This window comes from Lontra canadensis, unplaced genomic scaffold (assembly GCF_010015895.1).
Source record: "Lontra canadensis isolate GAN:19392208 unplaced genomic scaffold, GSC_riverotter_1.0 scaffold64, whole genome shotgun sequence".
Lineage (NCBI taxonomy): Eukaryota > Metazoa > Chordata > Mammalia > Carnivora > Mustelidae > Lontra > Lontra canadensis.
This window is the reverse complement of record NW_022631058.1, coordinates 2,049,144-2,075,568: the sequence shown is the minus strand read 5'-3', so window position 1 is coordinate 2,075,568 and position 26,425 is coordinate 2,049,144. Positions and strand designations below refer to the sequence as shown.

General features: G+C 36.0%; 1 protein-coding gene across 9 annotated transcripts in view; it reads left to right on the top strand.

Moving 5' to 3' along the window:
* Positions 1 to 26,425, top strand: part of CEP128 (centrosomal protein 128) — a 391,529-nt gene that overhangs the window by 89,998 nt on the left and 275,106 nt on the right. For all 9 annotated transcript variants that reach the window (XM_032878540.1, XM_032878542.1, XM_032878539.1 and 6 more), the window contains one exon: positions 97 to 248. In XM_032878540.1, the coding sequence (XP_032734431.1) occupies positions 97 to 248 (152 nt within the window). The remainder of the gene's footprint in view (positions 1 to 96; positions 249 to 26,425) is intronic.

The window sequence follows — 26,425 nt, the reverse complement described above, 5'->3', positions numbered from 1 at the left end:
CTGGAATATTAGAACATCAAGGCTTTGTACCATTTGAAAATACGTTCTCCTGTGAATAAAGAACAACAATCAAGCTTTACATTTTTCTCTTTCAAGGGGTTGAGCAGGAAAAAGAGAATCTGGAGAAGCAGATGTCAGATTTGAGGGTGCAGCTGAACTTCAGCGCAATGGCCTCTGAGTTAGAGGAAGCGAAGCGGTGCATGGAGCGAAGAGACAAGGAGAAAGCACAGTTTGCAGCACAAATAGAGGTGACTTTGCTATTTTTAAGTTGTATTCAAAGGACTTTAGTTTTGTTTCAGAGAATTGCTTAATGAAGTTTTAATAGAAAGTCTGTGGTATTTTATGAACTCTAGCATAATGTAAAGTTATGTAGATGACTACTTTAACTATACGTAGATATCTCTATGGATTCATTTCTCTTTCCTTTGGACCTTAATGCCAGGAGCTTGAAAATAGTTTTTGGTCGTGGCATTCGAGCCCTTCCTTCAGATAGAAGGGGTCTTTCTTGAAGGAATGGTGGATTATCATTTATTTTGGGGGTGAAACTGGCACAGAAAAAAGGGTACCATAAAGGTTTTTAAATCTCCCACAGCTGTACCTGAGGCAGAATTGGGATAATTATTCAAAACTATTAAAAATCAAAAGAAAGAACTTTATAAAAAGGAAATAAATGTCTTAATTCCAATATAATTATGTATATTATGTCAAACTTGGATGACACATTTGGAAATAGATATGTAGCAGTCCTCTTCTGTATCTGTTTTTATTAGTGGAGTTGTATTCTAGTTGTAATAAGATACCACGTTTGAAGAATTTTCTAAATTATAATGAAAGGTAGAAAATTGGTGTTAAAGACACCTAACTTTATATAATCCAAAGGAAATATTTAATGTTACTGCAGTTTGAGTTTCTTTTTCATCTTGTCAGTGCATCAGTGGAAAATGTATTTTAGATTTGGATCAAGATTCAGATTATGAAGATAATGAAATATTGGCATACTTTTTACAAAGCCCTCTACATGCACAGTAAATATTTATCAGAAATATTATCAGAACAATTGTAATTGTAGGACTTCTAAAGTTTGCTTCATGGGTATTATTTTAGTCTTTGATCCTGATGACAAAAGTGCTAAAATATTATTTTTCCAAGTTAAATATTAAAAATTAAAAATATACTATGCTAATAAGTATCAAAGGTAGAGAAATCACTTTGCTTAGCTGTTTATAACCACATATTGTTCTGTCCTTCTTCCCTCCCTTCCTTTCCATTGTCTGATTTCATTTACCACTTGCAGAATCACATGAAAAAAAATCTCACATTCATAGGCATTTTAAATAATTATAATAATCTAATAATGCTCTTGTTCAAAGAGCCTGCTTTCCCTTTGTCTTAACAATGGCTCTTTTAACATTTTCACCTGGGTTAGGGAAAGAGTTGGCATTCTCTTGGGTTAGTTTGGATTGGTTTTACGGGTTTGGATGTGAAAGACAGTTGGACAGAGAGATCGAACATTTACTCACATACTACATACTTAATGACTATTACATGCCAGGCATTGTTCTAGGTGATGGTAACATGGCAAGGAACAAAAGCTGGAAAATGTCCCTGTCTGTGTATGTGACATTCTAAAATTGATGCATAAAGTTCTTTGAGTTTGTCTCAAATCTGATTCAAATTCCTTTTGGAGGATGAAATATTTTTTCTCCCAGTTGCCGTCAAAAAGGAATTACAAAAAGACATTGTTTATTCTGGAAGAAATTCCCATTAACCAGTTTTATTTTTCCCCCTGACTTTATTTTTAACAATAAAATAATTGCCTAAATTTTATATCCATTCTTTCAGATTTTGTGACGCTTCTGATTATGGCCTTTCATACCTAGTGAAGGCCCTTTGAATATCTCCAAGCTTTTCTCAAGATGACGTCTAGAGTAGACTTTGTGAAGATAACAGTCATGGGTCACTCAATGTGACTTCTGTTGGGTATTTGATTGAAATTTACTTGAAAAGCATTTGGTTTCTGCTTTATTTTTCTTAAATATTTGTTGTTGGGGGCCCTTGGGTGGCTGTTGGTTAAGCGTCGACTCTTGGTTTTGGCTTGAGTCATGATCTCAGGGTTGGGTTGAGTGCTGGGCTTGGAGCCTCCTTAGGATTGTCTCCCTCTGTTCTACTTGTGCTCACTCTCTCTCTTTGGAAAAACAATTGGTGTTGCCTTATGCAGTCTATAATGAATATTAATCTTCTTTAGTTTCTTTTTAAAAACAATATAAATAAGAAAACATGCACAAAATGTGACTATTGGTCAGACCCCAAAACGTTTGCTGCAGTCCTCTTCCTTGTGGTTTGTTCAATCACTAGTCTCTTTCTCTTTAATCTCAACTTCCTAAGACCTTTCCTCCAAAACCTTATACACGGTCTTTTTCTCTTAAACTTTCCTACTCATTTCCATTTTCTTTTTTCTTTGTTCCCATAGTTCACTGTTTCTGTGAACTTTTTGTGGAAATCCTAAGCCTTTTCCTTCCTGAAGCCACCTTCTACTATAGCAGCTATAAGTGAAAGTCCTTCCTTCTGTACCCCCTCCTCTTACTCACATCACTAATATTCTTATTGCACATTTTTCACACTGCCTTAAAGTATCTAGGTATATGTCTTTAAAATTTCAAAATGAGTTGAAATGAAGGAGATAGGGGACTGCAGAAGAAGGCTGCCCTGTCACTAAGATAAATCTGACCTTGATATCCTTACCTTGGTGAAGACCTCATGTTCAAGGTCTTGTTCTTACATCTTGGAACTTGAATTTTCTGTGTCCTAGAATTAATGTGGCCCAGGAGACTGGTTCATACTAACAAACCCAGCAGAAGACAGTGTATAAAAGAGTGCCAGCTCATTGATGTACCATGTAGGGGCTCTATATGGATATTTAAACACATCTATGCAAGGCACCAGTCTCCCAATTTTCTATACCTGGGTTTTATAAATTAGTAACCAAAAAGTTGCTTGGTAGACACAATCAGAGAATAATGATGTGTAAGGGACTGTTTGTTCCTGGCTACGGTAAGGCTCTCCCACCCTCTACCTCTCTTTAACGGGGTTCTTGTAACCAGGGATCTATTTATTTCACCAGATCTTGTTTTTATTTCTGGAGCATGTTGAACTGATTTCTTTTGTCTTTCTAACAGTCTCCCCTGCCTTCACTCTGATGCTCATCCTTCTGTTTGCATTTTCTTTTGATATGTTGCTGTGCACAGTTTTTGCTCTGGGCCATTTACCAGTATGCACTGATGTTGTAATTCAAACTTGTGGCATTCTGGAAGCTACTTATGAATTAAATACATATATCCTTTTTCAGGTCATAAATGAGTATGTGTTAAGAACCAGTTCTTAGACAAACCATAAGTGACTCTTAATCTCACAAAACAAACTGAGGGTTGCTGGGGGGAGGGCGGTTGGGAGAAGGGGGGTGGGGTTATGGACATTGGGGGGGGTATGTGCTATGGTGAGTGCTGTGAAGTGTGTAAACCTGGCGATTCACAGACCTGTACCCCTGGGGATAAAAATATATTATATGTTTATAAAGAATTAAAAATTAAAAATTAAAAAAAAAACAGGTCTTATCTCTGTATTTCTTTGTGTCCCTTGACAGTGTCTTACCCATATTAGGACTCAATTAGTATTTGTTGACTGAAGTAGTAAATTGTAGAACACTTTTTATGGTTATTTTTCAAAGCTAACTTTTGTTGTCTGGCCATTCTTTAAAAGCACATTAATTTCTGGAAGAGTTGTCTGTCAGTATTCAAGGGGACCTTTGCTCTTTCTCACTAATTGCCTTAGTTTTTGTTGATCCAGACTATATATTTTAAGCAGTTGTTTTACACTGGAGAAAAACAGTGAAAAGAGCTTGTAAAAAAGCAGAATGAAAGCTGAGTTTGGGTTTGCATAATTTACCTTTCAAATTGTACCTAAAACCCTAAATCTGTATATGCATAGAAAATACTAAGTACAGTTTTTTCTTTTTCTAAACTTGAGTTGAACCTCATTAACCTTGATAGGCTATTTGTATTCATAAGAATTCCAAGTATCCTTGATCAATGATTCCCCCTGATTTAATCTCAGCCTCCATCTTCCATCAACTTACTTTTCTTGAAGAAAAAAATTTGACTTTTAAATTCAATGAGGAACTTCAAAGAAAGAAAAAAAAACAAGGTGCTGTACATAATTTAGATTAAATGTTGAAAGTGATAATTGAGTGACAACTGACATGATTATTCATTAGCAGAAACTTGGAACTGTAATGCCATAATTTACTTTTAAAAAGAGGGTAGTGGAAAACAGAAATGATAATCAATAATAACTTTTCTTCTTGATGATTAGTGCTTCAGGAACAGAAGGAAGGTTGTTCCTTTTAACATGCTTTTAAGATAAACTCTTGATTCTTGCATTTCTTATGTAAAGCTGGCTGCTTTGCTCTGTAATAATACCCCCTTCAATACTACTTTAAAATCCTTTTTAGAGACCTTGCCCTGTTTGTAATTTTCTGTTCTTTTTTATCTTGATAATTTCTTCCTTATCCAAGTTCTTGTTGTAAAATAATGTACTGAGTACTAAGTAATTTTTAATACACAGATTATAAAGAAAAAAATATTGGCAGCAAAACTGTATAGGCAGGCTAAAACTGTTGAACCTAGGGAGATGAGGTCTGCCTCTGTTACTAACCAAATTAACAGACATTGAAGCAGATTGCTAAGTCCACAAATGCTCTATGCTCCAAGTTCTTCATGAAGATGACTACTGGCAGACATGCCCTACATGTAAAACTAGGTAAACTTTTACACTTTGAAGATGATTTAGTTCTCAAATCATTCATCTATATGGAAATATTGGAGTTGTGAAGAAAGGCAGCTCTTCTATTTTTTGTAACTGAGAGTTGCGTGAGTATTTTCATCAAACCAGAAAGTAGAAGTGGACCAAATATTTTAAATTTTCCTTTAAGACATCACCAAGATTTACTATTTAGTAAGGTCATTAGGGAAATAATTCATGAATAAAAGTGTAAATTTTCAAATTCTTTATTTTCTGAAGTCATGATAATTTTTGCCTCATGTGTTTTATGTATAAATTGAGCATGTAGGCATTTGTGTGTCTCTGTGGTGTGTGTGTGCACATGTCCGTGGACACGCGCATGAAGTCGGGGTGGGGGAGAGGGAGAAACTACCTTCTTCACAGAACAATGAAGTATTGATAACTTATGTTAATTATGGATAGATTTGTTGTTAAAAGCAATTATAAAGATAACACGCCTTTGGGAATAACTATTCAAGGACTTGCTATGGAAAAATAGGTGATATGTAATAAATGAGGTAATATTTTTTGCAGAATCTTAGTAATTCATAGTTGTTCATTTCTCGACCACTACAAATGCTGTTAAAGGGATATAAAGTAGACTTTGTAATACACATTTTAATTGTTCATGCGTTATTCCTATAGCCTTTATAGTTACCTTTTCAGTGATTTTAATTTGATAGCCTTACCATTTTAAGTGAAGACTTAAATTGTGTTTTAGATTTTTGTTTTCAGGCAGCTTTCTATAAGGAGAAATGAGATTATATTCAGCCTTAATGAAAACAGTGGGGCTGTTATACTCTTAAATGTTCGAAAGGTATAAAATATTTTTGCAAAAAAAAGGTTTTAGTAAGTAACATATGGCTAACATAAGCAAAGGTCAGTGTTAGCAATTTTTTTCATATGTATTAAACACATTTAATTTCTATTACTTTCCTTGCGTGAAGTGTGAGTTTATGTGATATTTGGGGGGAACCTATGATGTTGTTAGACTATAGTTTGCTCTTCCTTAGTGAAGATTAACAAATTAGGTAAACTTTTGGCAATTCTGATAAACGAATAGTTTCTGTCTTTATTAATGGTGGATTAGTTTGTTGCAGAGCAAACTTCCTACTGAAAAAAAAACTAGAAAAACCTGGGTAAGACATATATTTTTAAAAATATGTTTGAAGTTATCAGAGAGTTACCAGGGTATAAGGACAGGAGGAGTCATGTCTTTAAGAAGAATGGCCATGCTAATCATCCCATACTTTCAGTTGGGATACCTGAAGGGCTAAACCCTAGGAGTCTGGGTAAGCTGGAAATGCACCAACAGTCACAAAACCTGTAACATAGCTTGGAATCTGCTGTGACATTATCCGTCCCTACCCTAACTGCCCATCTAAACAAAAGCAGATCTTTCGAGGAGGAAGGCATCATCCTCCAGAGCCCTCATTATTTCTGTGATTTGTCATACAGTGTTTAGCATTTGATCAAAACTTAGCAGTCCTATCAAGGAAACCCATTACTAAAAAACAAGATCTAAGCGAGAAATAGAAGTAGGCATATAGACTCTTCAGATGTTGGAGTCAACAGAAATCACCTTTAAAACATGGATCATTAATATGTTAAGAAATTAGATAATAAGATAGTTAATTCTAGCAGAGAACAGGACATTATAAACAGAATAGAAATTTGAGAACCAAAATATATAGTAACTGTTACAAGAGCTGGATAGGTAGGTAGGGTTTAATAAAAAATTAGATACATTTTTTTCCTTATTCCTCAAAGGATTTTATGAGACTTCCATCCATATGTATGCTTAGGTTATATAATTTAATATGTGGTTTGGTTTCTGGTCTAATGATCTGTTTTTCTATCTTCTAATTGGCAAGAAAAACCCAATTTATTCAGTCTTTCATTCAATAAATTTTGATTAAGAGTCTGTTAGGTATTGAGTCTGGTGCTGGAATCTGGGGGTACACAAATGAAAGCAATATTCATTGCCCGCAGTGAAGTTATAATCATTGAACTCACATTTAGCACTGAAGTTTGACTTCAAGCACGTATTGCATGGAGCACTTGGGTATGGTGTATAAACAATGAATTCTGGAACACTGAAAAGAAATTAAAAAAAAAAAGAAAGAAAGAAAAAGCCAGGATGGGCATGAATCATAGTGAGACTTAGAATGGGGAACAGGGGTATGGGGAGTCCGAACCTTAGGAAGTGGGCATGAGGAGTGTCCATCCCTATTGTACCAAGATGGCCCCCATCCTCTGAGGACAGAACAATAAACGTAAAAACAAAGAGTCATCAAAAGACAAAAAGCAGCAGAAATACCTTTAAATAGAAATTGGTATTTGGTGATTGAAAATCTGAACAATGGTTTTATAGTTTTACAGAATTACTACATCACATTGTCCAGTTATATTTGTTCCTTCTAGGTTACAAGAAACTGGAACACACTCAAATGGGTGGTTTAATGTAGGGAGGCGAGAAACTATCTTGACAGCTGCCCTTCGGGCTTCATGGACAAAACAGATTTCATGCCTGTTACCAAACTGATGCGGTCATTGAGACTCTTTAGATCACAAAGCTAAGAACACTTGAGCCATCGCTATTTTGGGTTCAGCATTAATTCATTGGTACGGTCATCTGTGACCATGGTGGTGGAATCACTGGACCCTCCTGGCACTCTTTCTTTATATGTGTTCATTTGAATTACTACTATTGAATATCAATTGCTTTCAACCTGAAAAACTTCCTTGAATATTTCTTGTAAGGCTGGTTTGCTAACAATACATTCTCCATTTTTTGGTGATCTGAAATGTCTTTATTGCACCTCATTTAAAAAAAAAGATAATTTTGCTGGATATAAGATTTTAGTTGATTTTCGTCACACTTTGAATATGCCATCCCACTGGTCCTGTTCTTCCTTGTTTCTCATGAGAAGTCAACTTTTGATCCTGTTGGATTACTCATTCATGATGGGCCACTTTTCTTTTGCTGCTTTCCAGATCTTCTTCTTGTCTTTGCCTTCAGGTTTGACTCCGATAGATTTGGGTGAGGGTTTTTGTACTTATCCTACTTGTAGTTCATCAATATAGCTTAATGTTTTTCTTCAAATTTGGGAACTTTTAGCCATCATTTTTTTCTTGTATTTTTTGTTTCTTTCTCTCCATTACAACTAATATTTCTACTGCAGGTATGTTAGTATTCCACATTTCTTTGAGGTTCTGTTCATTTGTATTCTTTTTTCCTCTCTCTTTTTCAGATGGCATAATCACCACTGATTTATCTTTAAGTTTTTGGATTTGGGGGGCACTTGGGTTACTCAGTTGGTTAAGCGTCCAACTGTTGATTTCAGCTCAGGTCATGATCTGAGAGTTATGAGGTCGATCCCCGTGTGTGTGTGTGGTGGGTGGGTGGGGGGGGGGGTCCTTGCTCAGCAGGGAGTCTGCTTGAGATTCTCTCTTTCCCTTTGCCCCCTCCCTCACATGCCCTCTCTCTCAAATAATAAATCTTTAAAAATATGTTTTTGGATTTTTAAAAAAATTCTTTATTTTTATTATTATTTTTGCCAGCTCAAATCTATTGAGCCTTTCAAGTGAATTTTTCATTAAACTTACTGGACTTTACAATTTCAAAATTTCCATTTTTAAAAATTTGTCTTTTTATTGCTATTCTTTATGATATTGTCATCATAGATACCTTTCATTTAAAAAAATGGTTTCCTTTAGCTTTTTGAGCACACTTGCAGTAGCTTTTAACAAAATTTTAAGTTCAAAATCTGGTCCCCCTCAAAGGGAGTTTCAATTGTCTTTTTTTTTTCTTTTTTTCTTTGAATAGGTCACACTTTTAAATTTCTTTTCATGTCTATTGGTTTTTGTTGAATTTGACACTTTATATAATATATTTAGTCTGGATACTAACTCTATACCTTCTGCGGTTTGCTGTTATTATTTGCTTTTTTATTAGTTTAGCGAATTGACTGGAGTAGCTCTGTGGAACTTATTTTCCCTGCAGTGTGCATTTCTGATGTTGCTTCTCAGAGGGTGCAGCCTTCAGTATGTGCAGAGTCTCCATGACCAGCAGGGATGATTGTGGTTTTAGCTGGGCTCTCTTTCACTCTCTAGTTTCCTGATCTCCCGATTAAACTTCTGTCTAGTCTGACTCTGTTGATATCCCACCTAGGTTTTATCCTCTTCATTAATTGCTGAGTGCTTGCTCGCTCCTTCCTTCCCTCCTTCCTTCCTACCTTCCTTCCTTCCTTCCTTCTTATGTTCACTGGGATATAAATTGTATCACAGTCCGATGCAGTTAAGGATGGGCTTCTTTGTAAGAGTATGGTGTTGCCAGTGTTTGGGAGCATTTTCTGACTCCAAGAATGCTCTTCTTAGCTGTCTTTATTGTTTCTTTGATATCATCCTTAGGCTGCAATTTCTTTATGTTCTGTTACAAATAAAGTCAGTCCCCTTAGTCAAAACTGTTGGTTCTCTGTTTATATAACTTCTGTCTTCCTCTTTTTTTTTTTTAAAGATTTTATTTATTTGTTTGACAGACAGAGATCACAAGCAGGCAGAGAGGCAGGCAAAGAGAGAGAGGAGGAAGCAGGCTCCCGCTGAGCTGAGGGCCTGATGCAGGGTTCAATCCCAGAACCCTGGGATCATGACCTGAGCCGAAGGCAGAGGCCCCAACCCACTGAGCCACCCAGGCACCCTCCCCTCACTTCCTCTTAATAGACCCTCTGTGTCACTGTACTGGAGCTGGGTTGAGGGACTATAGCCCGCTTCCCTCTGGGGTGATACCCCAGTTCTTCAGGTGTGGTGCTGAGTGGGTTGGTTGTCCATGATCTCTTAGCTAGCCCCTTCCGTGTAGAACCTTCATTGTATGAGAGAACTGGGACAGGAGCAATCTAAGTCTATGATGCCTTCTGCCCAGTGCGGGGGGACTGGTTGGGAAAAGGGAGCCTCAGTTCTTTGGCTGTGTCTATTTGGAATAGAGCTTCCATCCACTCATCTGAGGGATGATGGCCCCTCTGATGGGTCTTTGATTCTCATTGAAGGGTGCTGTAAAATTAGTAATCTACTTTATGTACTAGTAAGTGAAGGATGCATATAGTAATCTCTATGGTAACTGCTAGAAGAAGAGTAATAGGTATATAACTAATACTGAGGAAGAAAGTGAAACAGTTAAAAGAATTACTACCAGGGGCACCTGGCTGACTCAGTCAATAGAGCATATGACTCTTGATCTCAGGGTTGTGAGTTCAAGCCCCACGTTTGGTGTAGAGTTGACTCAACAACAACAACAACATCAACAACAATAACAACAGCAGCAGAACCTTCCAAAAGAAGTCTTACTTGACTTACTGTGTACTTACTATGTACTTACTATGACTGTATTATGACTTACAACACTGGGTAGACAAAGATTCCTCCTAGGACACCAAAAGCATGAATCATAAATGAAACTATAAATCAGATAAATCAGACTTGAACAAAATTAAAATTAAATTAAAAATTTAATTAAATTAAAAATTTCTTCCTTGCACTTGGCTGCATTAGGAAAATGAAAAGAACAAGCTACACTGGAGGAAGATATTCACAGATCATATATGGAACAAAAGACTGGTATCATGGTTATGTATTATTCCTATATATTCAGTTCATTATAGCAGTGCCTGGTTGTTTTAACACTTGTAGTCAGTATAACAGAAAACTATATTAGTGTCTCAATGGATAGAGATAATGTATTTATGAAAGTTCAACATCTATTAATTAGTAATTAAAAATTTACTAAAATTCTTTTAGTAAAAAGAGTTAAACTTTTAGTAAAAAGGAAGAGAGGGAAATTTCCCAATACCGAAGAGTATCTACTAAAAACCTATAGTACACGCTGTACTTAATAGTGAAGTACTGATTGGAAATGAAGCAGACACTTCCCTTCTATTCAACAATGTAATAGGGCTAATTGTCTAGGCAGTAATTCAAGGTAAAGGAAAAGTATCTGTTTGGAAAGGAATTAATAATGTCTTTATTTCCAATTGATATTTTAAAAAACCCACACAATCTCTAGGTAAATTATTAACATTAACAGGTCAGGTGTGTTTCAGCTATGATAATAATTGAAACCAAATATCAAAATAAAATGAACTTTGATCAGATCTAAAGTAAAACCAAGCCATTGAATCATGTTCAGTCATATTGTATCCACAAAATATATGTCCTAAGTATTGATTTTTGAGAAAAAATAGAATTTTTTTCACTCTTAGGTAAAATTTATGCAATTTAATTTTTTTTAAAGATTATATAATCAAGATTAAGAACAAGAAAGGAGCTCTACCTATACAAAGGGGAAGAAAAATTGTAAAGAGTATCAAGTCATGTTGATAAGAATCAGTGGTTGCCTTAGATTAGCTTTGTCCAGTAGCACTTTCAACAATGATGGAGATGTTTTATATCTGTGCTCTTCAACATGTTAGCCATCTGTAGTCATAGAGCACTTGAAATGAGGTCAGTGTGACTTTTAAATTTTACTTAAATATAGGTGAAACTTAACAGGTGGGAATGTGATTGGATGCTATGAAATTGGACTAGGAGCCATGTCTTGAATTCCCATTGGTATGGAAAGCATGCTGATTTTACTTGGTCTGAATATGACATGACTGTATGGTGGGAGTGTGGTAGTCTTGGATTTTGTCAGGAGCTGATTAAAGAAACATCTGTCATATAGCCAGCCCTTCCTAGAAAATCCACTGGAGTCAAAAAATGGTATATTACTTTTCTTTTTTTTTTTTTTAATTGCAGTAAAATATACAAATCAAAAAATTACCATCTTAACCATTTTTAAATGTACAGTTTGGTGGTAGTAAATAAATTTACATTATACAATCATCCATCCTTATCCCCACTGAAACTCCATATCAATTAATAACTCCCACTCCCCATCCTAACCAAACCCCCCTCCCCATTTCTGGCAACCAGCATTATAACTATTATACTTCGTCTTTATGAGTTTGATTACTCTGAGTACCTCATATAAGTGGAATCATACAGTATTTGTCTTTTTGTGCTTGGCTTACTTCGCTTAACATGATGTCCTCAAAGTTCATCTATACTGCAGCATATTACAGAATTTCCTTTCTTTTCAAGGCTGAATAATATTCCATTCTAAGTATATACCACATTTTGCTTATCCACACATCAGTTGATGGAGACCTGGGTTGCTTCCACATTTTAGCTTCCACAGTGAATAATACTGTTATGAACATGAGTATATAAATATCTCTTTGAGACTCTGCTTCCAATTTTTGAGGGCACATATCCAAAAATAGAATTAGTAGATCATGAGGTAATTCTGTGTTTAATCTTGTGAGGAACCACCACACTTTTTTCCACAGTGGCTGTACCATTTTATATTCCCACCAGTGATGCGCAAGGGTTCCAGGTTCTCCACATCCTCATCAACACTTGTGTTGTTTTTGTTGTTGTTACTTGGCTTTTGGTTTTTTTAATGGTAGCCATCCTAATGGATGTGGGGTGGTGTCTCAGGGGATTGTTATTTTTGTTTGAAACCATATTTACTTAAAAAAAAAAAAAAGAAAATAGGACTCTTTTATCTCAGGCTTCCTTAGCTTTGATTTCTCTCGAGAAATCAAGAAAAGTTGATTGCTCTCAGGTACACAGTGCTATTGTGTCATGTACGATAATGTGTCTGATCTGTTTCCAGTAAACTGTAATACTCTCTAACGATGTAGAGCAATAATATTAAGTGTTAGGTTACATTTAAGTTCTTTTCACTATATGTAATGTAATTAGAGATGACATATTTCTTTAGTTGAACTGTGTACTTTATCTTGGTCCTCTCAGCGGCCAAATCGATACCGGTAAGACACAGGTGTCTGTCTTTTATTGATACCTGCTTTGTCCTATTGCATTTCATAGCAAATGTGTTAATCAGAGGTTGTTGCACCTCAATCAAAAGCAGTTCCAAATACCAATCTTCTGAAAGAAGAATGGTTTTATCCTATCTATATTCAAATTTTCTTCTCCCAAAGTGCCTACTTTAGTTTAAACATTAGAGTTGCAGAGTTAAAATTATCGGTCTAATAGAGTGTGAGAAAAACGAAGAAAACACAAATGTACTTGAGAGATGTGTGCCAGGGTCAGAATTTCCCCAGTGTGTTGCTGGGTCCTAGATGTTAATTATGTGTCCCCTTGTGTAATAAGTTGAACACTCTGAAGAAATGTGTGTTTAAAATGTTCCATGTAGTGAACATCATGGTTAATGAAACAGAAGTTAATATTTTATTTCTTCACAAAGAGATGAATGTATTTAATTAATTGAACATTATTTTCTGTACTTTGCTTAAGCTTAGTATCATGTTTCATTAAAAAGTACAAGGAAACTGTAGTTGTATGAAGCAGATATGTTCTCCTAGGATTTGTGGAGAAATAATTATTTTTAATCACTGAGAAAGACTAAGGAACCTGTTATTTGGGATTAATGTCTTTTTATGTGTCCCTGCTTCATTTGGCAAAGAGAAAATGAAAATAGTATACGTAGTCAAATTAGAAGGCTAAAAAAGACAGAAGATTCTTTTGTAAAGGAAGCATTATTTGTGACGTGGTTACTATAGTAGCCCCTGATATTTTGTGGCTGATCCCTAACTCATAAAAGGGTTTGAATCAGTTTTTAAAGATTATTAATAGGTATTTTGCTTGAGTTAAGAAAAACTGACTCCCAGATTTTAAGTGTATATTCTGCTTTCCACCAATCATGACTTTAAAAAAGTTTTAAATAGTGAAATCCCAACTAGTGTTGGCCCAGTCTAGCTTCCTGTACCTGTATTTCGGGGCTACCATGCTTGTTTTGCTTGGTTTGAGTTCTTTTATTCAGAGACTTCCCTTAATTCTCCTGACTGTGGAAAATTGATTGGTTGTCCTTTCACTATCAGTTCATAAAACACCTAAATTATACAGAAATGAATGAGTCTATCAAAACATGCAAGAATATGTCAGGCTAATTTCCCAATAGAGGTGAATGGGGCATGGCTTAATTGAGAGGCTGGGAATTTCAGGTGAAATCCTATTAAATCTGTTCTTTTGTTTACACAGTACAAGCAAAACTATAACATCAGTTTAGGTTAGTGTGGGAAATAGAACTGCTCTAGGTATTTTATGCAATAGTTGTTTATAATAATACTGGCGGATGTGGCCTTGCTTAGGCTTCTAAGAAGGGATAGCACAAAGGGGGATATTCACAAGGGAATATTCACTATGGAACAAAATAAATCCTGTCTCTAAGACCTTGCTGGCCAGTAGCAAAGAGCCAAATTAGCAGTTATGTTGTCTCTACCTCATTTCTACATTCTAATTCTCTCTGTATTGAGTCTAATTTGCCACCCCCCCACCCCCAACCTAGCTTAAGTGAGTGCTAAACATTGAGTTTTGTAGCCTCTATGGAATAGGAGAGTATATTAGGTGGAGGTAGGGATGGGGGCTGACTGCTGTCAGGTCATGTCATAAACCACAGTGCCAGTAATCAGGTTTTCTTTTAGCTGAGAAACATGACCTTGCCTTGTATTTTTCATAGCCCTTGAGCCTAGCCTTGTGTCCGTAGTTGGCACTCTGTGAATGCTAGTTGAATTCATGTTAATCCTCATGTCACATTTACAAATACCTATCCATACACTGGTAATGTTATATTCAATGTGTAGTTTGTTTTGTGTGTTGTTTTTTTTTTTAAGATTTATTTATTTGAGAGAGTGAGCATGGGGAGGAGGGGCAGAGGGAGAGAGCATCTTAAGCAGACTCTGTGCTGAGCACAGAGCTCAATAAGGGTCTCAATCTCATGACCCTGAGATTGCGACCTGAGCTGAAACTAAGCATCAGACACTTAAACAACTGCACCACCCAGGTACCCCTCAATGTGTATTTTCTTTGCAGGTTTTTAAAGCTTCCTGTCCATTTTAGCTTACTTAAAAGTAAATCATCTATACACGTCAATTAACTTGTCACATGGAACCTAAAATGTTCCAACGTGCTGGAAAAGAGTTTAATTTTAATAAATACAAAAAGTATAAATAAAATTTTAATTTTTTCTTCTGCACTTGAATCAGTCCTCTTGCTGAGATATTTGCATCTCATTTTGGATATAATATCCTTGTTCAGTTAGTGTTTTCATCTTGTGTCTGCTTTAAGGAAATCATATTTTGGGCTGGAATTAGTCTTTTCTTTGTTCAGAGTCAGTGTTAAGATAATTAATTGAGTTCTGTTTTAAAAGTGTTCTCCTTGAGGCGTGTTTGTTACTTATTAACTTTAATGTCACCATTTTTGTCCTTATAAAGAATTGAGTTTTATGTTTGCCTATACTTTAAATATCATTTTTGTTTCAGTGTATCATTTTGATAGGGTAGTTGCTACTTTCACTGTGCTGGGTTTCTAGAAACTATGTTGTAAAACACATCATTCTATTATGGTTTGTATGTGTTCATATGAGAAACTTTATAATTAAGCACGGTATTTCCAACCAAGGAGACTTGGGAATCAGAACATTTGTTCTTAAAATGAACTTGTCATCAATGCAAGCTATAAAAACTCTTAATCTTTATAATAATTAATATTTAAACTTGTTTTTAAATTTTTGATAAAATGAGTATAATACAAACACATAATTTTACAATATACATGCTTACTCTAGTGTGAGAAAACATCAAACCAAAAATTGTGTGATGTGTGCATCTTCGTATTTCTGTTATACCATATATTTGATGTATCTAAAACTCAAAGGCTAGCAATTATAAAAATTAAATGTACAAATGACTGTACTTCCATTTGGCTTGCCCCTAATCTGGGATCATTCTTTTTCAAATATTGCAGAATCAAGTTATTTGAAATTCTCACAAAAGACTTTTTGGGAGAGGTGTCTATTTGATCAGATTCTCTAGTTAATCTTTTCCTTCTTCCCCATTCTCCTCTCAACCACATTTTCCCTGCCAACACCAATGTTATGAGCACTTTCATCATGAAAGAAGGCACCAAAGGGAAACAGAGGACAAGAGTGCTGTGCATACTCTTGCCTTAGTGGTGTTGGCTGTTTGAGTTCTGAGATTGGCTGGCATAGGCATTCATTTTCTCTCTAGCTATGTTTCTGCCTCTTCCCTCCTGCCCCCCATGTTTGCTCTTTGTCTTTATTACTTTCACTAGGAACTGTGAATTATCTTCTTTTTGTTCCCTTAGCCATCACCTAATGGTGTTAGCTCAGGGCTCTTTTCTTTTTGACAAAGAATCATTGTTAGAAAATGTTATATAAAGATAAGGACAGATGAAGACACCGAAGAATGAAATCTAAGTATAGATTAGGTAGCATAAATTGGGAAGAGAGGCAGAATTTGAAATACAGGAGAAAAAAATTGCTCATATGTATTACATTTATTTAAAATAACTGTTAGGTGTCTGCCTAACCACACTATATGGTTCTCCGTAGCAGTAGAATGTAGAACCATGCTGTCTTATTCATCTTTTTGTGTCTCTAGCAGCTTGGTTGTTGCTGAGTGCAGTAAATATTTATTGGATTAAATGGAAACATACCTGTATTTTCCTCAGAAAGAATGAGACTGACAAGTGGTGTTTTTCTTTTTCTTTTTCTCCCCCTATTCTCTTGAATGCCATAGATGGTTCTTACCTATTATAAGCAAGCTCTATTGAATTTGATTGCTGAAATTGAATTCAGATGAGAAAAAATTGGTTCTAAAAGTCCATTCCTGCATTAAAAAGATGATTTTCAATTATTTTTAATGTTGCTATAATATTTTAATATCCTAGTGTTAGCATAATGTCCTTTGGTGATTAATCTTTCTCAAGCACATATCTGATCACATTATTCCCTTGATAAAAAACTTTTGAAAGCTTAAACTGGATTTCAGCATTCTCCCAACCTGGTTTCTGACCTTCCTTTTTAATCTCTTTTTGGCCCTCTGAACTTTTACTCTTCGTGAATAGCCCTGATGGCCCAGTCTATGGCTCTTGCCAGTGCTACTGTTGGTCCTAAATGCCTGTCCTTTATCAGTGACCCAATCTTTTCTCTTCTTCACACTTGAGTTTGCTCATTGTCTCCTTATTTTTTGCGCCTTTCTTTATGAGTTCTTGATGATCAGAGTAGTTTTTCTTAAATTCACTAACTTAAATTCTGTTTCTACTTTACTAGCTAACGGTGATATCTCTTCCCTCCTGCTTGATCATATTTGTCCCAATCACTGTTTCTCATCTAATACTTTCCTCAGTGCCTAGCCAGTGTCTTGAATATAGAAGGGGAAAACTATCCTATGCCTGATTTTGTTTTAACCAAGTCACCTCTATTCTGTTTTTTTTTTTTTTTTTCTTCTCAGTTTTAAAAATGTTGCAGAAACATCCATGCCCCAGAGATTGTGTAATTCCTATTTAGGATTTCCTCCTATCTCAGGAAAGAACATGGTAGCTTATTTAATTATTTAAGAGGTTGTTTGGCTAGTATCCAAGTCAGTAATACAGTGAAGTGGAATGAATATTAGTTTGAATATTGGGGACCTGTGGCTCTCTGCTGTAAACCAGTTCCCTTAACTTGGATTGATTATCTCCTTGTCCCTCAATTTCCTCATCTTTATAATACAGGCCTTGGATTAACTCTATAATTTTTTTGGAAAGATTTTATTTATTTATTTGAGAGAAAGAAAACATGCACAAGTAATGCGGAGGGGGGAGGGAGACAGAGAAGCAGATTCCTACTGAGTGGGGAGCCAACACAGGGCTTGATCCCAGGACCCTGGGAGGATGACCCGAGCTGACGGCAGACACTTAACCACTTAACTGACTGGGCGACCCAGGTGCCTACCTCTCTAATTTTAATGTTGTTTCTAGTTAGCAATAAACCTTGCCATTGTTGAGTTTGTAAAGTGTGCCAATCAATGAGTCTTTCAGATGTTTATCCAATTGATTTTGTGTAGGTCGTCATTCTTCTGATATGTAGATGTTATTGAGTCCTCTTTATAAGTTTAGTTGCCTTGGCTCACAGATGATAAACACTTCTCCTAAGGTCATAGAGTGACAGAGCTGGGATTTGATCTCTGTGATTCATGTTCTTTCCCTGATATGCTACTATTTCCCTGGGATGTTGTTTTTGAGTCATTAAGGTGTGGCTCTTTTCTCATTACCCTTAAAGGTCTCACACAAAGTACATAATACTAGATGAAAATGTTTATTTAAAATAAATATTCTGAGACCCTGGCTTATTTGGGATGAAGTTTTCATTTTTAAATATTCCCTAAAGTGCCCAATCCTTCGTATGCATGTCTGACTATCAAATAAGAGTACTGGAAAAATTGTGTTATACTATATGTTAGTGATATCAGTGAACAAATAATCATTGTTGTCACCTACAGAGTAGTCTGCTTTTTGTCTTTTAATGGAAACTGTTTCAATGTAGGTTTAGTAATTCTTGAAGAATATGAGAAATAAAAAGAAGGCAGGTAGGAAGATCCTCATATACTAGACGGAACTGGTTTCTTAATTCTATAAATTTATTCCATTATTCTCCTAGCTAGTCCAGTTTTTCCACTTTTGTATTTTCAAGTTGGTAAATATTGTTTTTGTAATCCACCTATGTGAAATTATGATCTTAGATGTGTGAACAGTTAAAGCTAGAATTTATGATGGATCCTATCCATACTATTTAAAAATAGAGTATCTCTTTTTAGAGAGTTCTTTTCTATCATCTTCTAAATGCAGCTATAATGCATTCTTTAATAGATTCTTTTCCTTTCTGTCTATTCCTTGGCGATTTTACTACTGGAAAGAAAGGAGTTAACAAAGTAGACCAGAGCCTGTTTCCTTGGGTCTGCTTCCAAAATAGGCCCTTGTTTGGCATCTGGGAACTTTAATGATAATCAAGTAAGAAACTTTCCTTAAATGATAAGGTGTAGCTCATGGTGCTTAGACCTTTTGTACAAAGAATGTGGTTTGTGCTGAACAACCACTTTCCTTCTGGTAGTCTGGATTTTGGTCCATACTAGGCAGACAATAGCTAAGTGACTAGCTTCTAATGAAAACTTTGAGCACTGAGTTTCTAATGAGTTTCCCTGGTAGCAAGTACCTCACACACATTGTCAGAATTCACTGCTGGAACAATTGAGTTCATCCTCATCCTCAGGAAGAGGACTCCTGGAAGCTTGTGCCTGGGTTCCACTGGACTATACCCCATGTTCTCTTCCCTTTGCTGATTTTGCCTTTTATCTTCTCAGTCTAATAAATCTCAACATAAGTATGAATATATGCTGGATCCGGTGAATCCTTCTAGTTATCAGCAAACCTGAGACCCTCAACACAACTACTCATTAACATTTTTTCCCACCTGAAGACGGAGAAAGAGATAATGTGAAAAAAAAAAAAAGAAAAAAGAGAAATGTGTAAAGTTTTAGATTGAGTTGGAGCGTTTATAAACCTTTGGTAAGGTGCTGTGAAAGGGATCAGAACGTACCATCCCCAAATGTTCCACTTTGGCATATTGATTATTGTGAGCTGAAGGCACTTGAGAAACAGTAGATGCAGAAAGGGTACTCTGACCTCTTTTCCTACCTAAAGAAGGTCATAATATTTCCCATGAGGAAGGTACACTCCCTCTACCAGGAAGAAAACATATTTTTATCACTGGAGATTGGGAGTTGATTCCAAAGTGGATATGTACAAAGGAACCTAAAATAACCCTGATCTGCAGTTAGATTCCCCCATGTATTTCCTAGCCACTTTCCCACAGTTTATTACCCCTCGAAGCTTATTAGATCCCTTTCCCTTTTTCTTGCCATTTCCCCACAAATTCTCTGTAAAAAAAAAGCGTAGAAGCTCTTGATCCCAACCACTTTGTAGGGTCTTCATTTTCCCAACAAAGGCTCCTATGTCCATGTAAAAATATTAAATAAAATTTGTGTGCTTTTCTCCTGTTAATCTGTCTTGTGTTGGTTTAATTCTCAGGCTCAGCTATAGAATCTAAAATGTTCCCATTAGGAACCAAAGTTTTTTTCTCCCACATAACTGGAAACAATTCTTGGTGGGAAAAAAAAAGACATTTCTGTGTTTTTGGATGGTTCCTGTCTTTGACAGTACTTACATAGTGAGAAATAAGTAATAGACTTGATTAAACGATATGAAATTTAACAACTCTGCTCTAGTGGCTGAAATAATTTCACACAATTTAACTATAAAATGTTCTTTAGGGTAGAAGAGGCTGCCAGGAATGTATGATAGTAATAACAGAATTGGAAATCATCCTAATGGAATAAATAAGAAAATTGCTTTTCATTTAGCATTTCATGTAGTACATAGGAAGATACTAGTGTTTGGTATATATGCCTACCCTAAAAGCATTTATCCATGGATAAATGATGTGTTTGTTTACTTGTGTGCTCTCTATAGATGTGTGCGTATGTGAAGGATTGTTGTGAGGGTTCTGTAATATAATCTCTTGATTGATGGGGCAGAGATGTTTGTTACAATTAGATTATTCTGATTTGTTATTTGAGGAAGATGGATTAACGACAACATCAGAACTGTGGCTGAATAGGACCTGCCAAGGAATGAATATAGGCAGGAGTTCTATGACAGGTTTTACCTGAAGCATAATGCAGACAGACTGATGGGAGCAAATCAGTGGCAACAGTTTCCAGACTCAGAGCAGTTAGAGGCAGGGTTCATCCAGTTCAAATTCAATCCTACTTTCCCATCAGTAGTAAGAACCACAATTATTTACAATTAGAACCACATCCTTTTCTATTCATTTATACTTATATACCCAATTAATGCCACGATGTTTTCAAGTATTCTTCTAAGTGAGTTATTGTATGAAATATGTTAATATGAAAGTCTGTAATTTTTAAAATGTGAGAACAATGAAATTTATGTGCTTAAGCTCTGGCCTTACATATGTTAATCTTGTGCCTATTCTTGTTGTTCTGTAATTATAGAAGAATAAATAATGCTGAACTTATTTTCCTCCTGGTTTCAAGAGCTTGTTAGGGATATTCAGAGAATTTTGTATATTTGAGTCTATTATAAATTTGAGACTAACTGTGACCTTATTTCTGTTTGATAGCTTTTAAACATTTATCTCTTGTTCATTTTCTCTTTTCCTATAACAGTTACTTCAGACTTTCTCACTATTTAAATATACAATTCCATTCCCGTTTCTATACTTTCTCAGCAGAGAGAGCCATTATTGCCATTTTATTAGTAGAACTACCTTAATTGTTAGGAGTTGGGCATCAGATAAATTCAATTTTTTGGAATGCTAAAATTAAGAAGCCTGTGGAATTCCCAGATGTAGGACATCATTATATAATTCGATATTTAAAGGTCTGGAGTTTAGAAAATCATCCTGGCTTCTGAATTGGAAATTACTTATATCATTGTCTACCTACATGCTTACTTACTTACTGAAGATATTTTATAGATAGAATAATGCATAATTCTAGAATCTTATACTATTATCTGTATTTAAAAGCTAAATGGTGGGAGAGACCAAGGAAAGGAGATTAAAGAGCAGGAGTAAAAGGAGAACTAGTGAAGAGAGGGATATTATGAAAGTCAGGAAAGAAGAAAGACATAAAACAGAAGGAGCCATCGACAGTGTTACATGCTACAAAGAAACTAGAGTAGATTTTTAAAGAGTCCATTGTATTTGGCTAAAGAGGATCTTTGGATATCTTGATGAGAGCTATTTTAATTGTATGATAGGTGTGAAAACCAAATCCAATGAATGGGGAAATGAATTAGGAATAAAATTGTGGGGTACCAGGTGTAGACCGCTCTTTCCAGGAGAGTCTGATTTAATAGGAAGTAGAGTATAGAGTGCTGGTTGATAAGGGGTTTTTTTGTTTGTTTCATTAAAAAAATTATTTTCGTGATTTTTTTTTTATTCAAGTATAGATAATATATCGTGCTACAATAGTTTCAGATGTCCAACACAATTACTCGGTAGTTTCACATATTTCTCATTGCTCATCAAGATAAACGTTCTATTAATCCCCTTTATCTATTTTCCTCATCATCCTTTCACCCCCTTCTCTGAAAATAGCTAGTTCATTCTCTGTGTTTAAGAGTCTGTTTTTTTCAAATAACCCAGTCAGTAACTGGGCAGAAGACATGAACAGACACTTCTTCAAAGAAGACACACAAATGCTAACAGACACATGAAAAAATGTTCAACATCACTAGCCATCAGGGAAATACAAATCAAAACCACAATAAGATACCACCTTACACCAGTTAGTGGCAAAAATGAAAAAGATAGGAAAAAACAAGCGTTGGTGAGGATGTGGAGAAAGGGGAACCCACTTACACTGTTGGTGGGAATGCAAGCTGGTACAGACACTCTGGAAAACAGTATGGAGGTTCCTCAAGACAATTAAAAATAGAGCTACCCAACGACCCAGGAACTGTACTATTATTTACCTGAAAGATACAGTTGTAGTGAAAAGAAGGGGCACATGCACACCTGTGTTCATAGCAGCAATGTCCACAGTAGCCAAACTATGAAAGGAGCTGAGATGCCCTTCAATAGATGAATGTATAAAGATGATGTGATTCTTATATACAATGGGATATTACTCAGCCATCAGAAAGGATGAATACCTGTCATTTGCATCAACATGGATGGAACTGAAGAGGATTATGCTAAGTGAAATAAGTCAAGCACAGAAAGACAATTATTGTATTGTTTCACTCATATGTGGAATATAAGGAATAGCACAGGGGACCACAGGGGAAGGAGGAGGGAAGACTAAATAGGAAGAAATCAGCGAGGGAGACACCTATGAGAGATTCCAGACTCCGGGAACCAAACTAAGGGTTGCAGAAAGGGGAGTAGATTGGGGAGAATGAGGTAACTGAGTGATGAATATTAAGGAGGGCAAGTATGGTGATGAGCACTGGGTGTTATATGCAACTAATGAATTGTTGAACAGTACACCAAAAACTAATGATGTACTATATGTTGGCTAATTGAACATAACTTAAAAAAAAGCTGGGGAAAAAAGTTTTTTTTTTTTGTCTCTTTTTTCTTTGTTCTGTTTCTTAAATTCCACGTGAGTGAAATCATGCAGTATTTGTGTTTCTGTGACTGACTTATTTCTCTTAGCATTATACCCTGTAAGTCCATCCATGTTGTTGCAAACAGCAAGATTTCATTCTTTTTTTAATGGCTGAATAATACTCCAATGTGTGTGCACATGTGCATGTGTGTGTTACATCTTTATTTATCTGTGAATGACATTTGGGTTGCTTCTGTATCTTGGCAATTGTAAATAATGCTGCAATAAACATAGGGGTGCATGTATCCCTTTGAATTAATGTTTTCATTTTCTTTGGGTAAATGCCCAGTTGTGGAATTATTGGGTAATATGATAATTCTAGTTGTAATTTTTGAGGCACCTCCATGCCATTTCTCACAGTGGCTGCACCAATTTGCATTCCCTCCAACAGTGAATGAATGTCCCTTTTCTTCCACATCTTCACCAACACCTTGTAATTTCTTGTGTGTGTGTGTGTTTTTTTTTTTTTTTAAAGCCATTCTGACAGGTATAAAGTGATATTTCATTGTGGTTTTAATTTGCATTTCCCTGCTGATTAATGATGTTGAGCATCTTTTCATGGTCTGTTGGCCATCTGTATGTCTTCTTTGCAGAAAGTTCTGTTCAGGTTTTCTGTCCATTTTTTATGGATTATTGGTTTTTGATGTTGAGTTGTCTAAGTTCTTCATATATTTTGGATATTAATTCCTTATTGGATATCTCATTTGCAAATGTATTCTACCACTAGGTAGAATACATTTTTGTTTTGTCTATGGTTTCCTTCACTGTACAAAAGCTTTTTATTTTGGTGTAGGCCCAGTGGTTTAATTTTGCTTTTTGTTTTCCTTGCCAAAGTAGACGTATTTGGAAAAATTGTTTTTATGGCTGATGTCAAAGAAATTGCTGCTTATATTTGCTTTAGGAATTTTATGGTTTCAGATCTCATACTTAGGTCTTTAATCCATTTTGAGTTTATTTTTGTCTGTGGTGTAAGAAAGTGGTCCAGTTTCATTCTTTTGCATGTAGCTGTGCTGTTTTCCCAACATCACTAAAGAAACTCTTTTCCTGTTGTGTGTTCCTGCCTCATTTTAATTGATTAATTGACCATAAAAGTGTGGGCTTATTGCTGGACTCTCTATTCTATTCTATTGATCTGTGTGCCTATTTCTGTGCCAGTATCATACTGTTATGATTATATTAGCTTTGTAGTATATCTTGAAATCTGGGATCATGATAACTCTAGCTTTGTTCTTTTTCAGATTGCTTTGACTATTACGGTCTTTTGTGGTTCCATACAAGTTTTAGGATTATTTGATCTAGTTATGTGAAAAATGCTTTTGGTATTTTGATAGGGATTACATGAAAACTGTAGATTGCTTTGGGTAATATAAACATTTTAACTATACCGATTCCTCCAATTCATGATCATGAACTATCTTTCTGTTTGTATCCTCTTCAATTTGTTTCATTAAGAAAAAATTATTACTGTGATTTATTTTGATTTTTTTAAAAGATTTTATTTATTTATTTGTCAGAGAGATAGAGCGCGCGCGAGCACAGGCAGAGTGGCAGGCAGAGGCAGAGGGAGAAGCAGGCTCCCTGCTGAGCAAGGAGCCCAATGTGGGACTCAATCCCAGGACATTGGGATCATGACCTGAGCCAAAGGCAGCCGCTTAACCAACTGAGCCACCCAGGCATCCCATGATTTTCTTTTTAAAGATGGGAATAGTAGAGAAGAATGATCCAAGTAGGAAAAGAGAGGTTCAGTACAAGGAAGAGAAGATATAATTGATATAGTAAAACCCTTGATGGGTTACAAAGATAGGCTAATTTGTCTAAGAAAGATCCCTTTTCCTCAGAGACTAGAGAGGAGGACAGAGTATCCATTTGGTTAAGTTTCAAAATGGTAATTAAGGAAATTTAAGGGATGTCCTGCATAATAGTGTCAATTTCATTTTTTAAGGAGCTATGTTACACACTAGAAGTGAGTGAAAAGATGGTGGGTCTGAGGCAGGCCATTTTGGAAGGGCCACTGTGTGGATTGGGAAGAGGCATGCAGTAAATTTCTGCACCAAGGGCTTGCCTCTCCGTGTGCCATCACATCAACTGATACTCCTGTTTGGTTTTCCTTAGAGGACTCAGGAGCCTGATATAGGAAACAGGAAATCTGTTAATTCCCCCATAGCTGGTAGTTTTACCATTTAAGTTCAGCTTTAAAAAGGAGTTTGAAATGCGAACAAGGGAGTGGTTAAAGTGAAAATTAAAGAAGTTAGGTCAAAAAACTTGGATTTAAAGCCAGCAAAAGAAATGTCAGGGCGTGGTCATCTTCCTGACAATGAAGAGCAGATGTATAAGAAGAAAAGGAGTGACGGAACTGGGCAGATGGGTAGATAAAGCCAAAGGCCTGAGGAATGGGGAAAAGGGATGAGAGGAGGAGTACTGGGGAGAAGGGAGTACTGGGACTCTTGCTTCATAGATGGCAGTTCTGAACAGAACCACTAAGATAGGACTGTGAGAGTAGGTGAAAAACAGGCAAGGAGTTAGGGTCATCTGAGAATCTGGCCACTTAGCAAAGAGTTGAGAACATGGGCTCTGTAGCCAGACAATCTGGATCTAAATCCCATTTCCTCACATATTAGGTATGTGATCTTGGGCAGGTTCCAAGAGTTGGTTACATATCACTAAAATTAAGATAGTAATAGTGGGACCAAGTGAGGTCATTCTTTTTTTTTTTTTAATTTTATTTATTTATTTGACAGAGATCACAAGTAGGCAGAGAGGCAGGCAGAGAGAGAGGAGGAGGCAGGCTCCCTGCTGAGCAGAGAGCTGGATGCGGGGCTTGATCTCAGGACCCTGAGATCATACCTGAGCCGAAGGCAGAGGCTTAACCCACTGAGCCACCCAGGCACCCCAAGTGAGGTCATTCTTATAAAGTATTTGCTTAATCCTTTGTACAACTCAAGTGCTCAGTAAACTTTAGTAGTAATAATAATTGTTATTGCTAGCTCCTTCTCATTTAGATCTCAGCTCATATGTCATCTCCCAAGAGAAACCCTCCCCAGTCACACTGTAGAACTTAGTCCCCTTCAGGTAACTGTCCATCATTTTAGCATCTAGCATCATTTGCAGTTGTAATCTAGCTGGTAGTGTGAGTATCTCCCCAGTTTATATTACTTAGTTTTTTGGTATCAAAGCCAGGTCTTATTAACCATTTTGTAAGCTATGTGCTTAACATGTAGGAAGGGTACCCACTCTCCTAAGTGTTTGTTAGAAAAAAAAAAAAATATTGGCATCTCTCTGCTGATGGAGAAATCATGAGAATACTGCGGCTTAGGAAAGTTGATTTCTATCTTAGTGATAAAACTTTTAGATAAGGGCAAAAGGGCAAACCACTACCACTATGGCTTTCTGATTTCATTTTAGAATTTTCCGCACAAACAAGTGCACAGTTCTCAATTTACTATTTTGTTTGGGTAGATAAAGGAGTGACTCATCTCTTCCATGCTGCATTG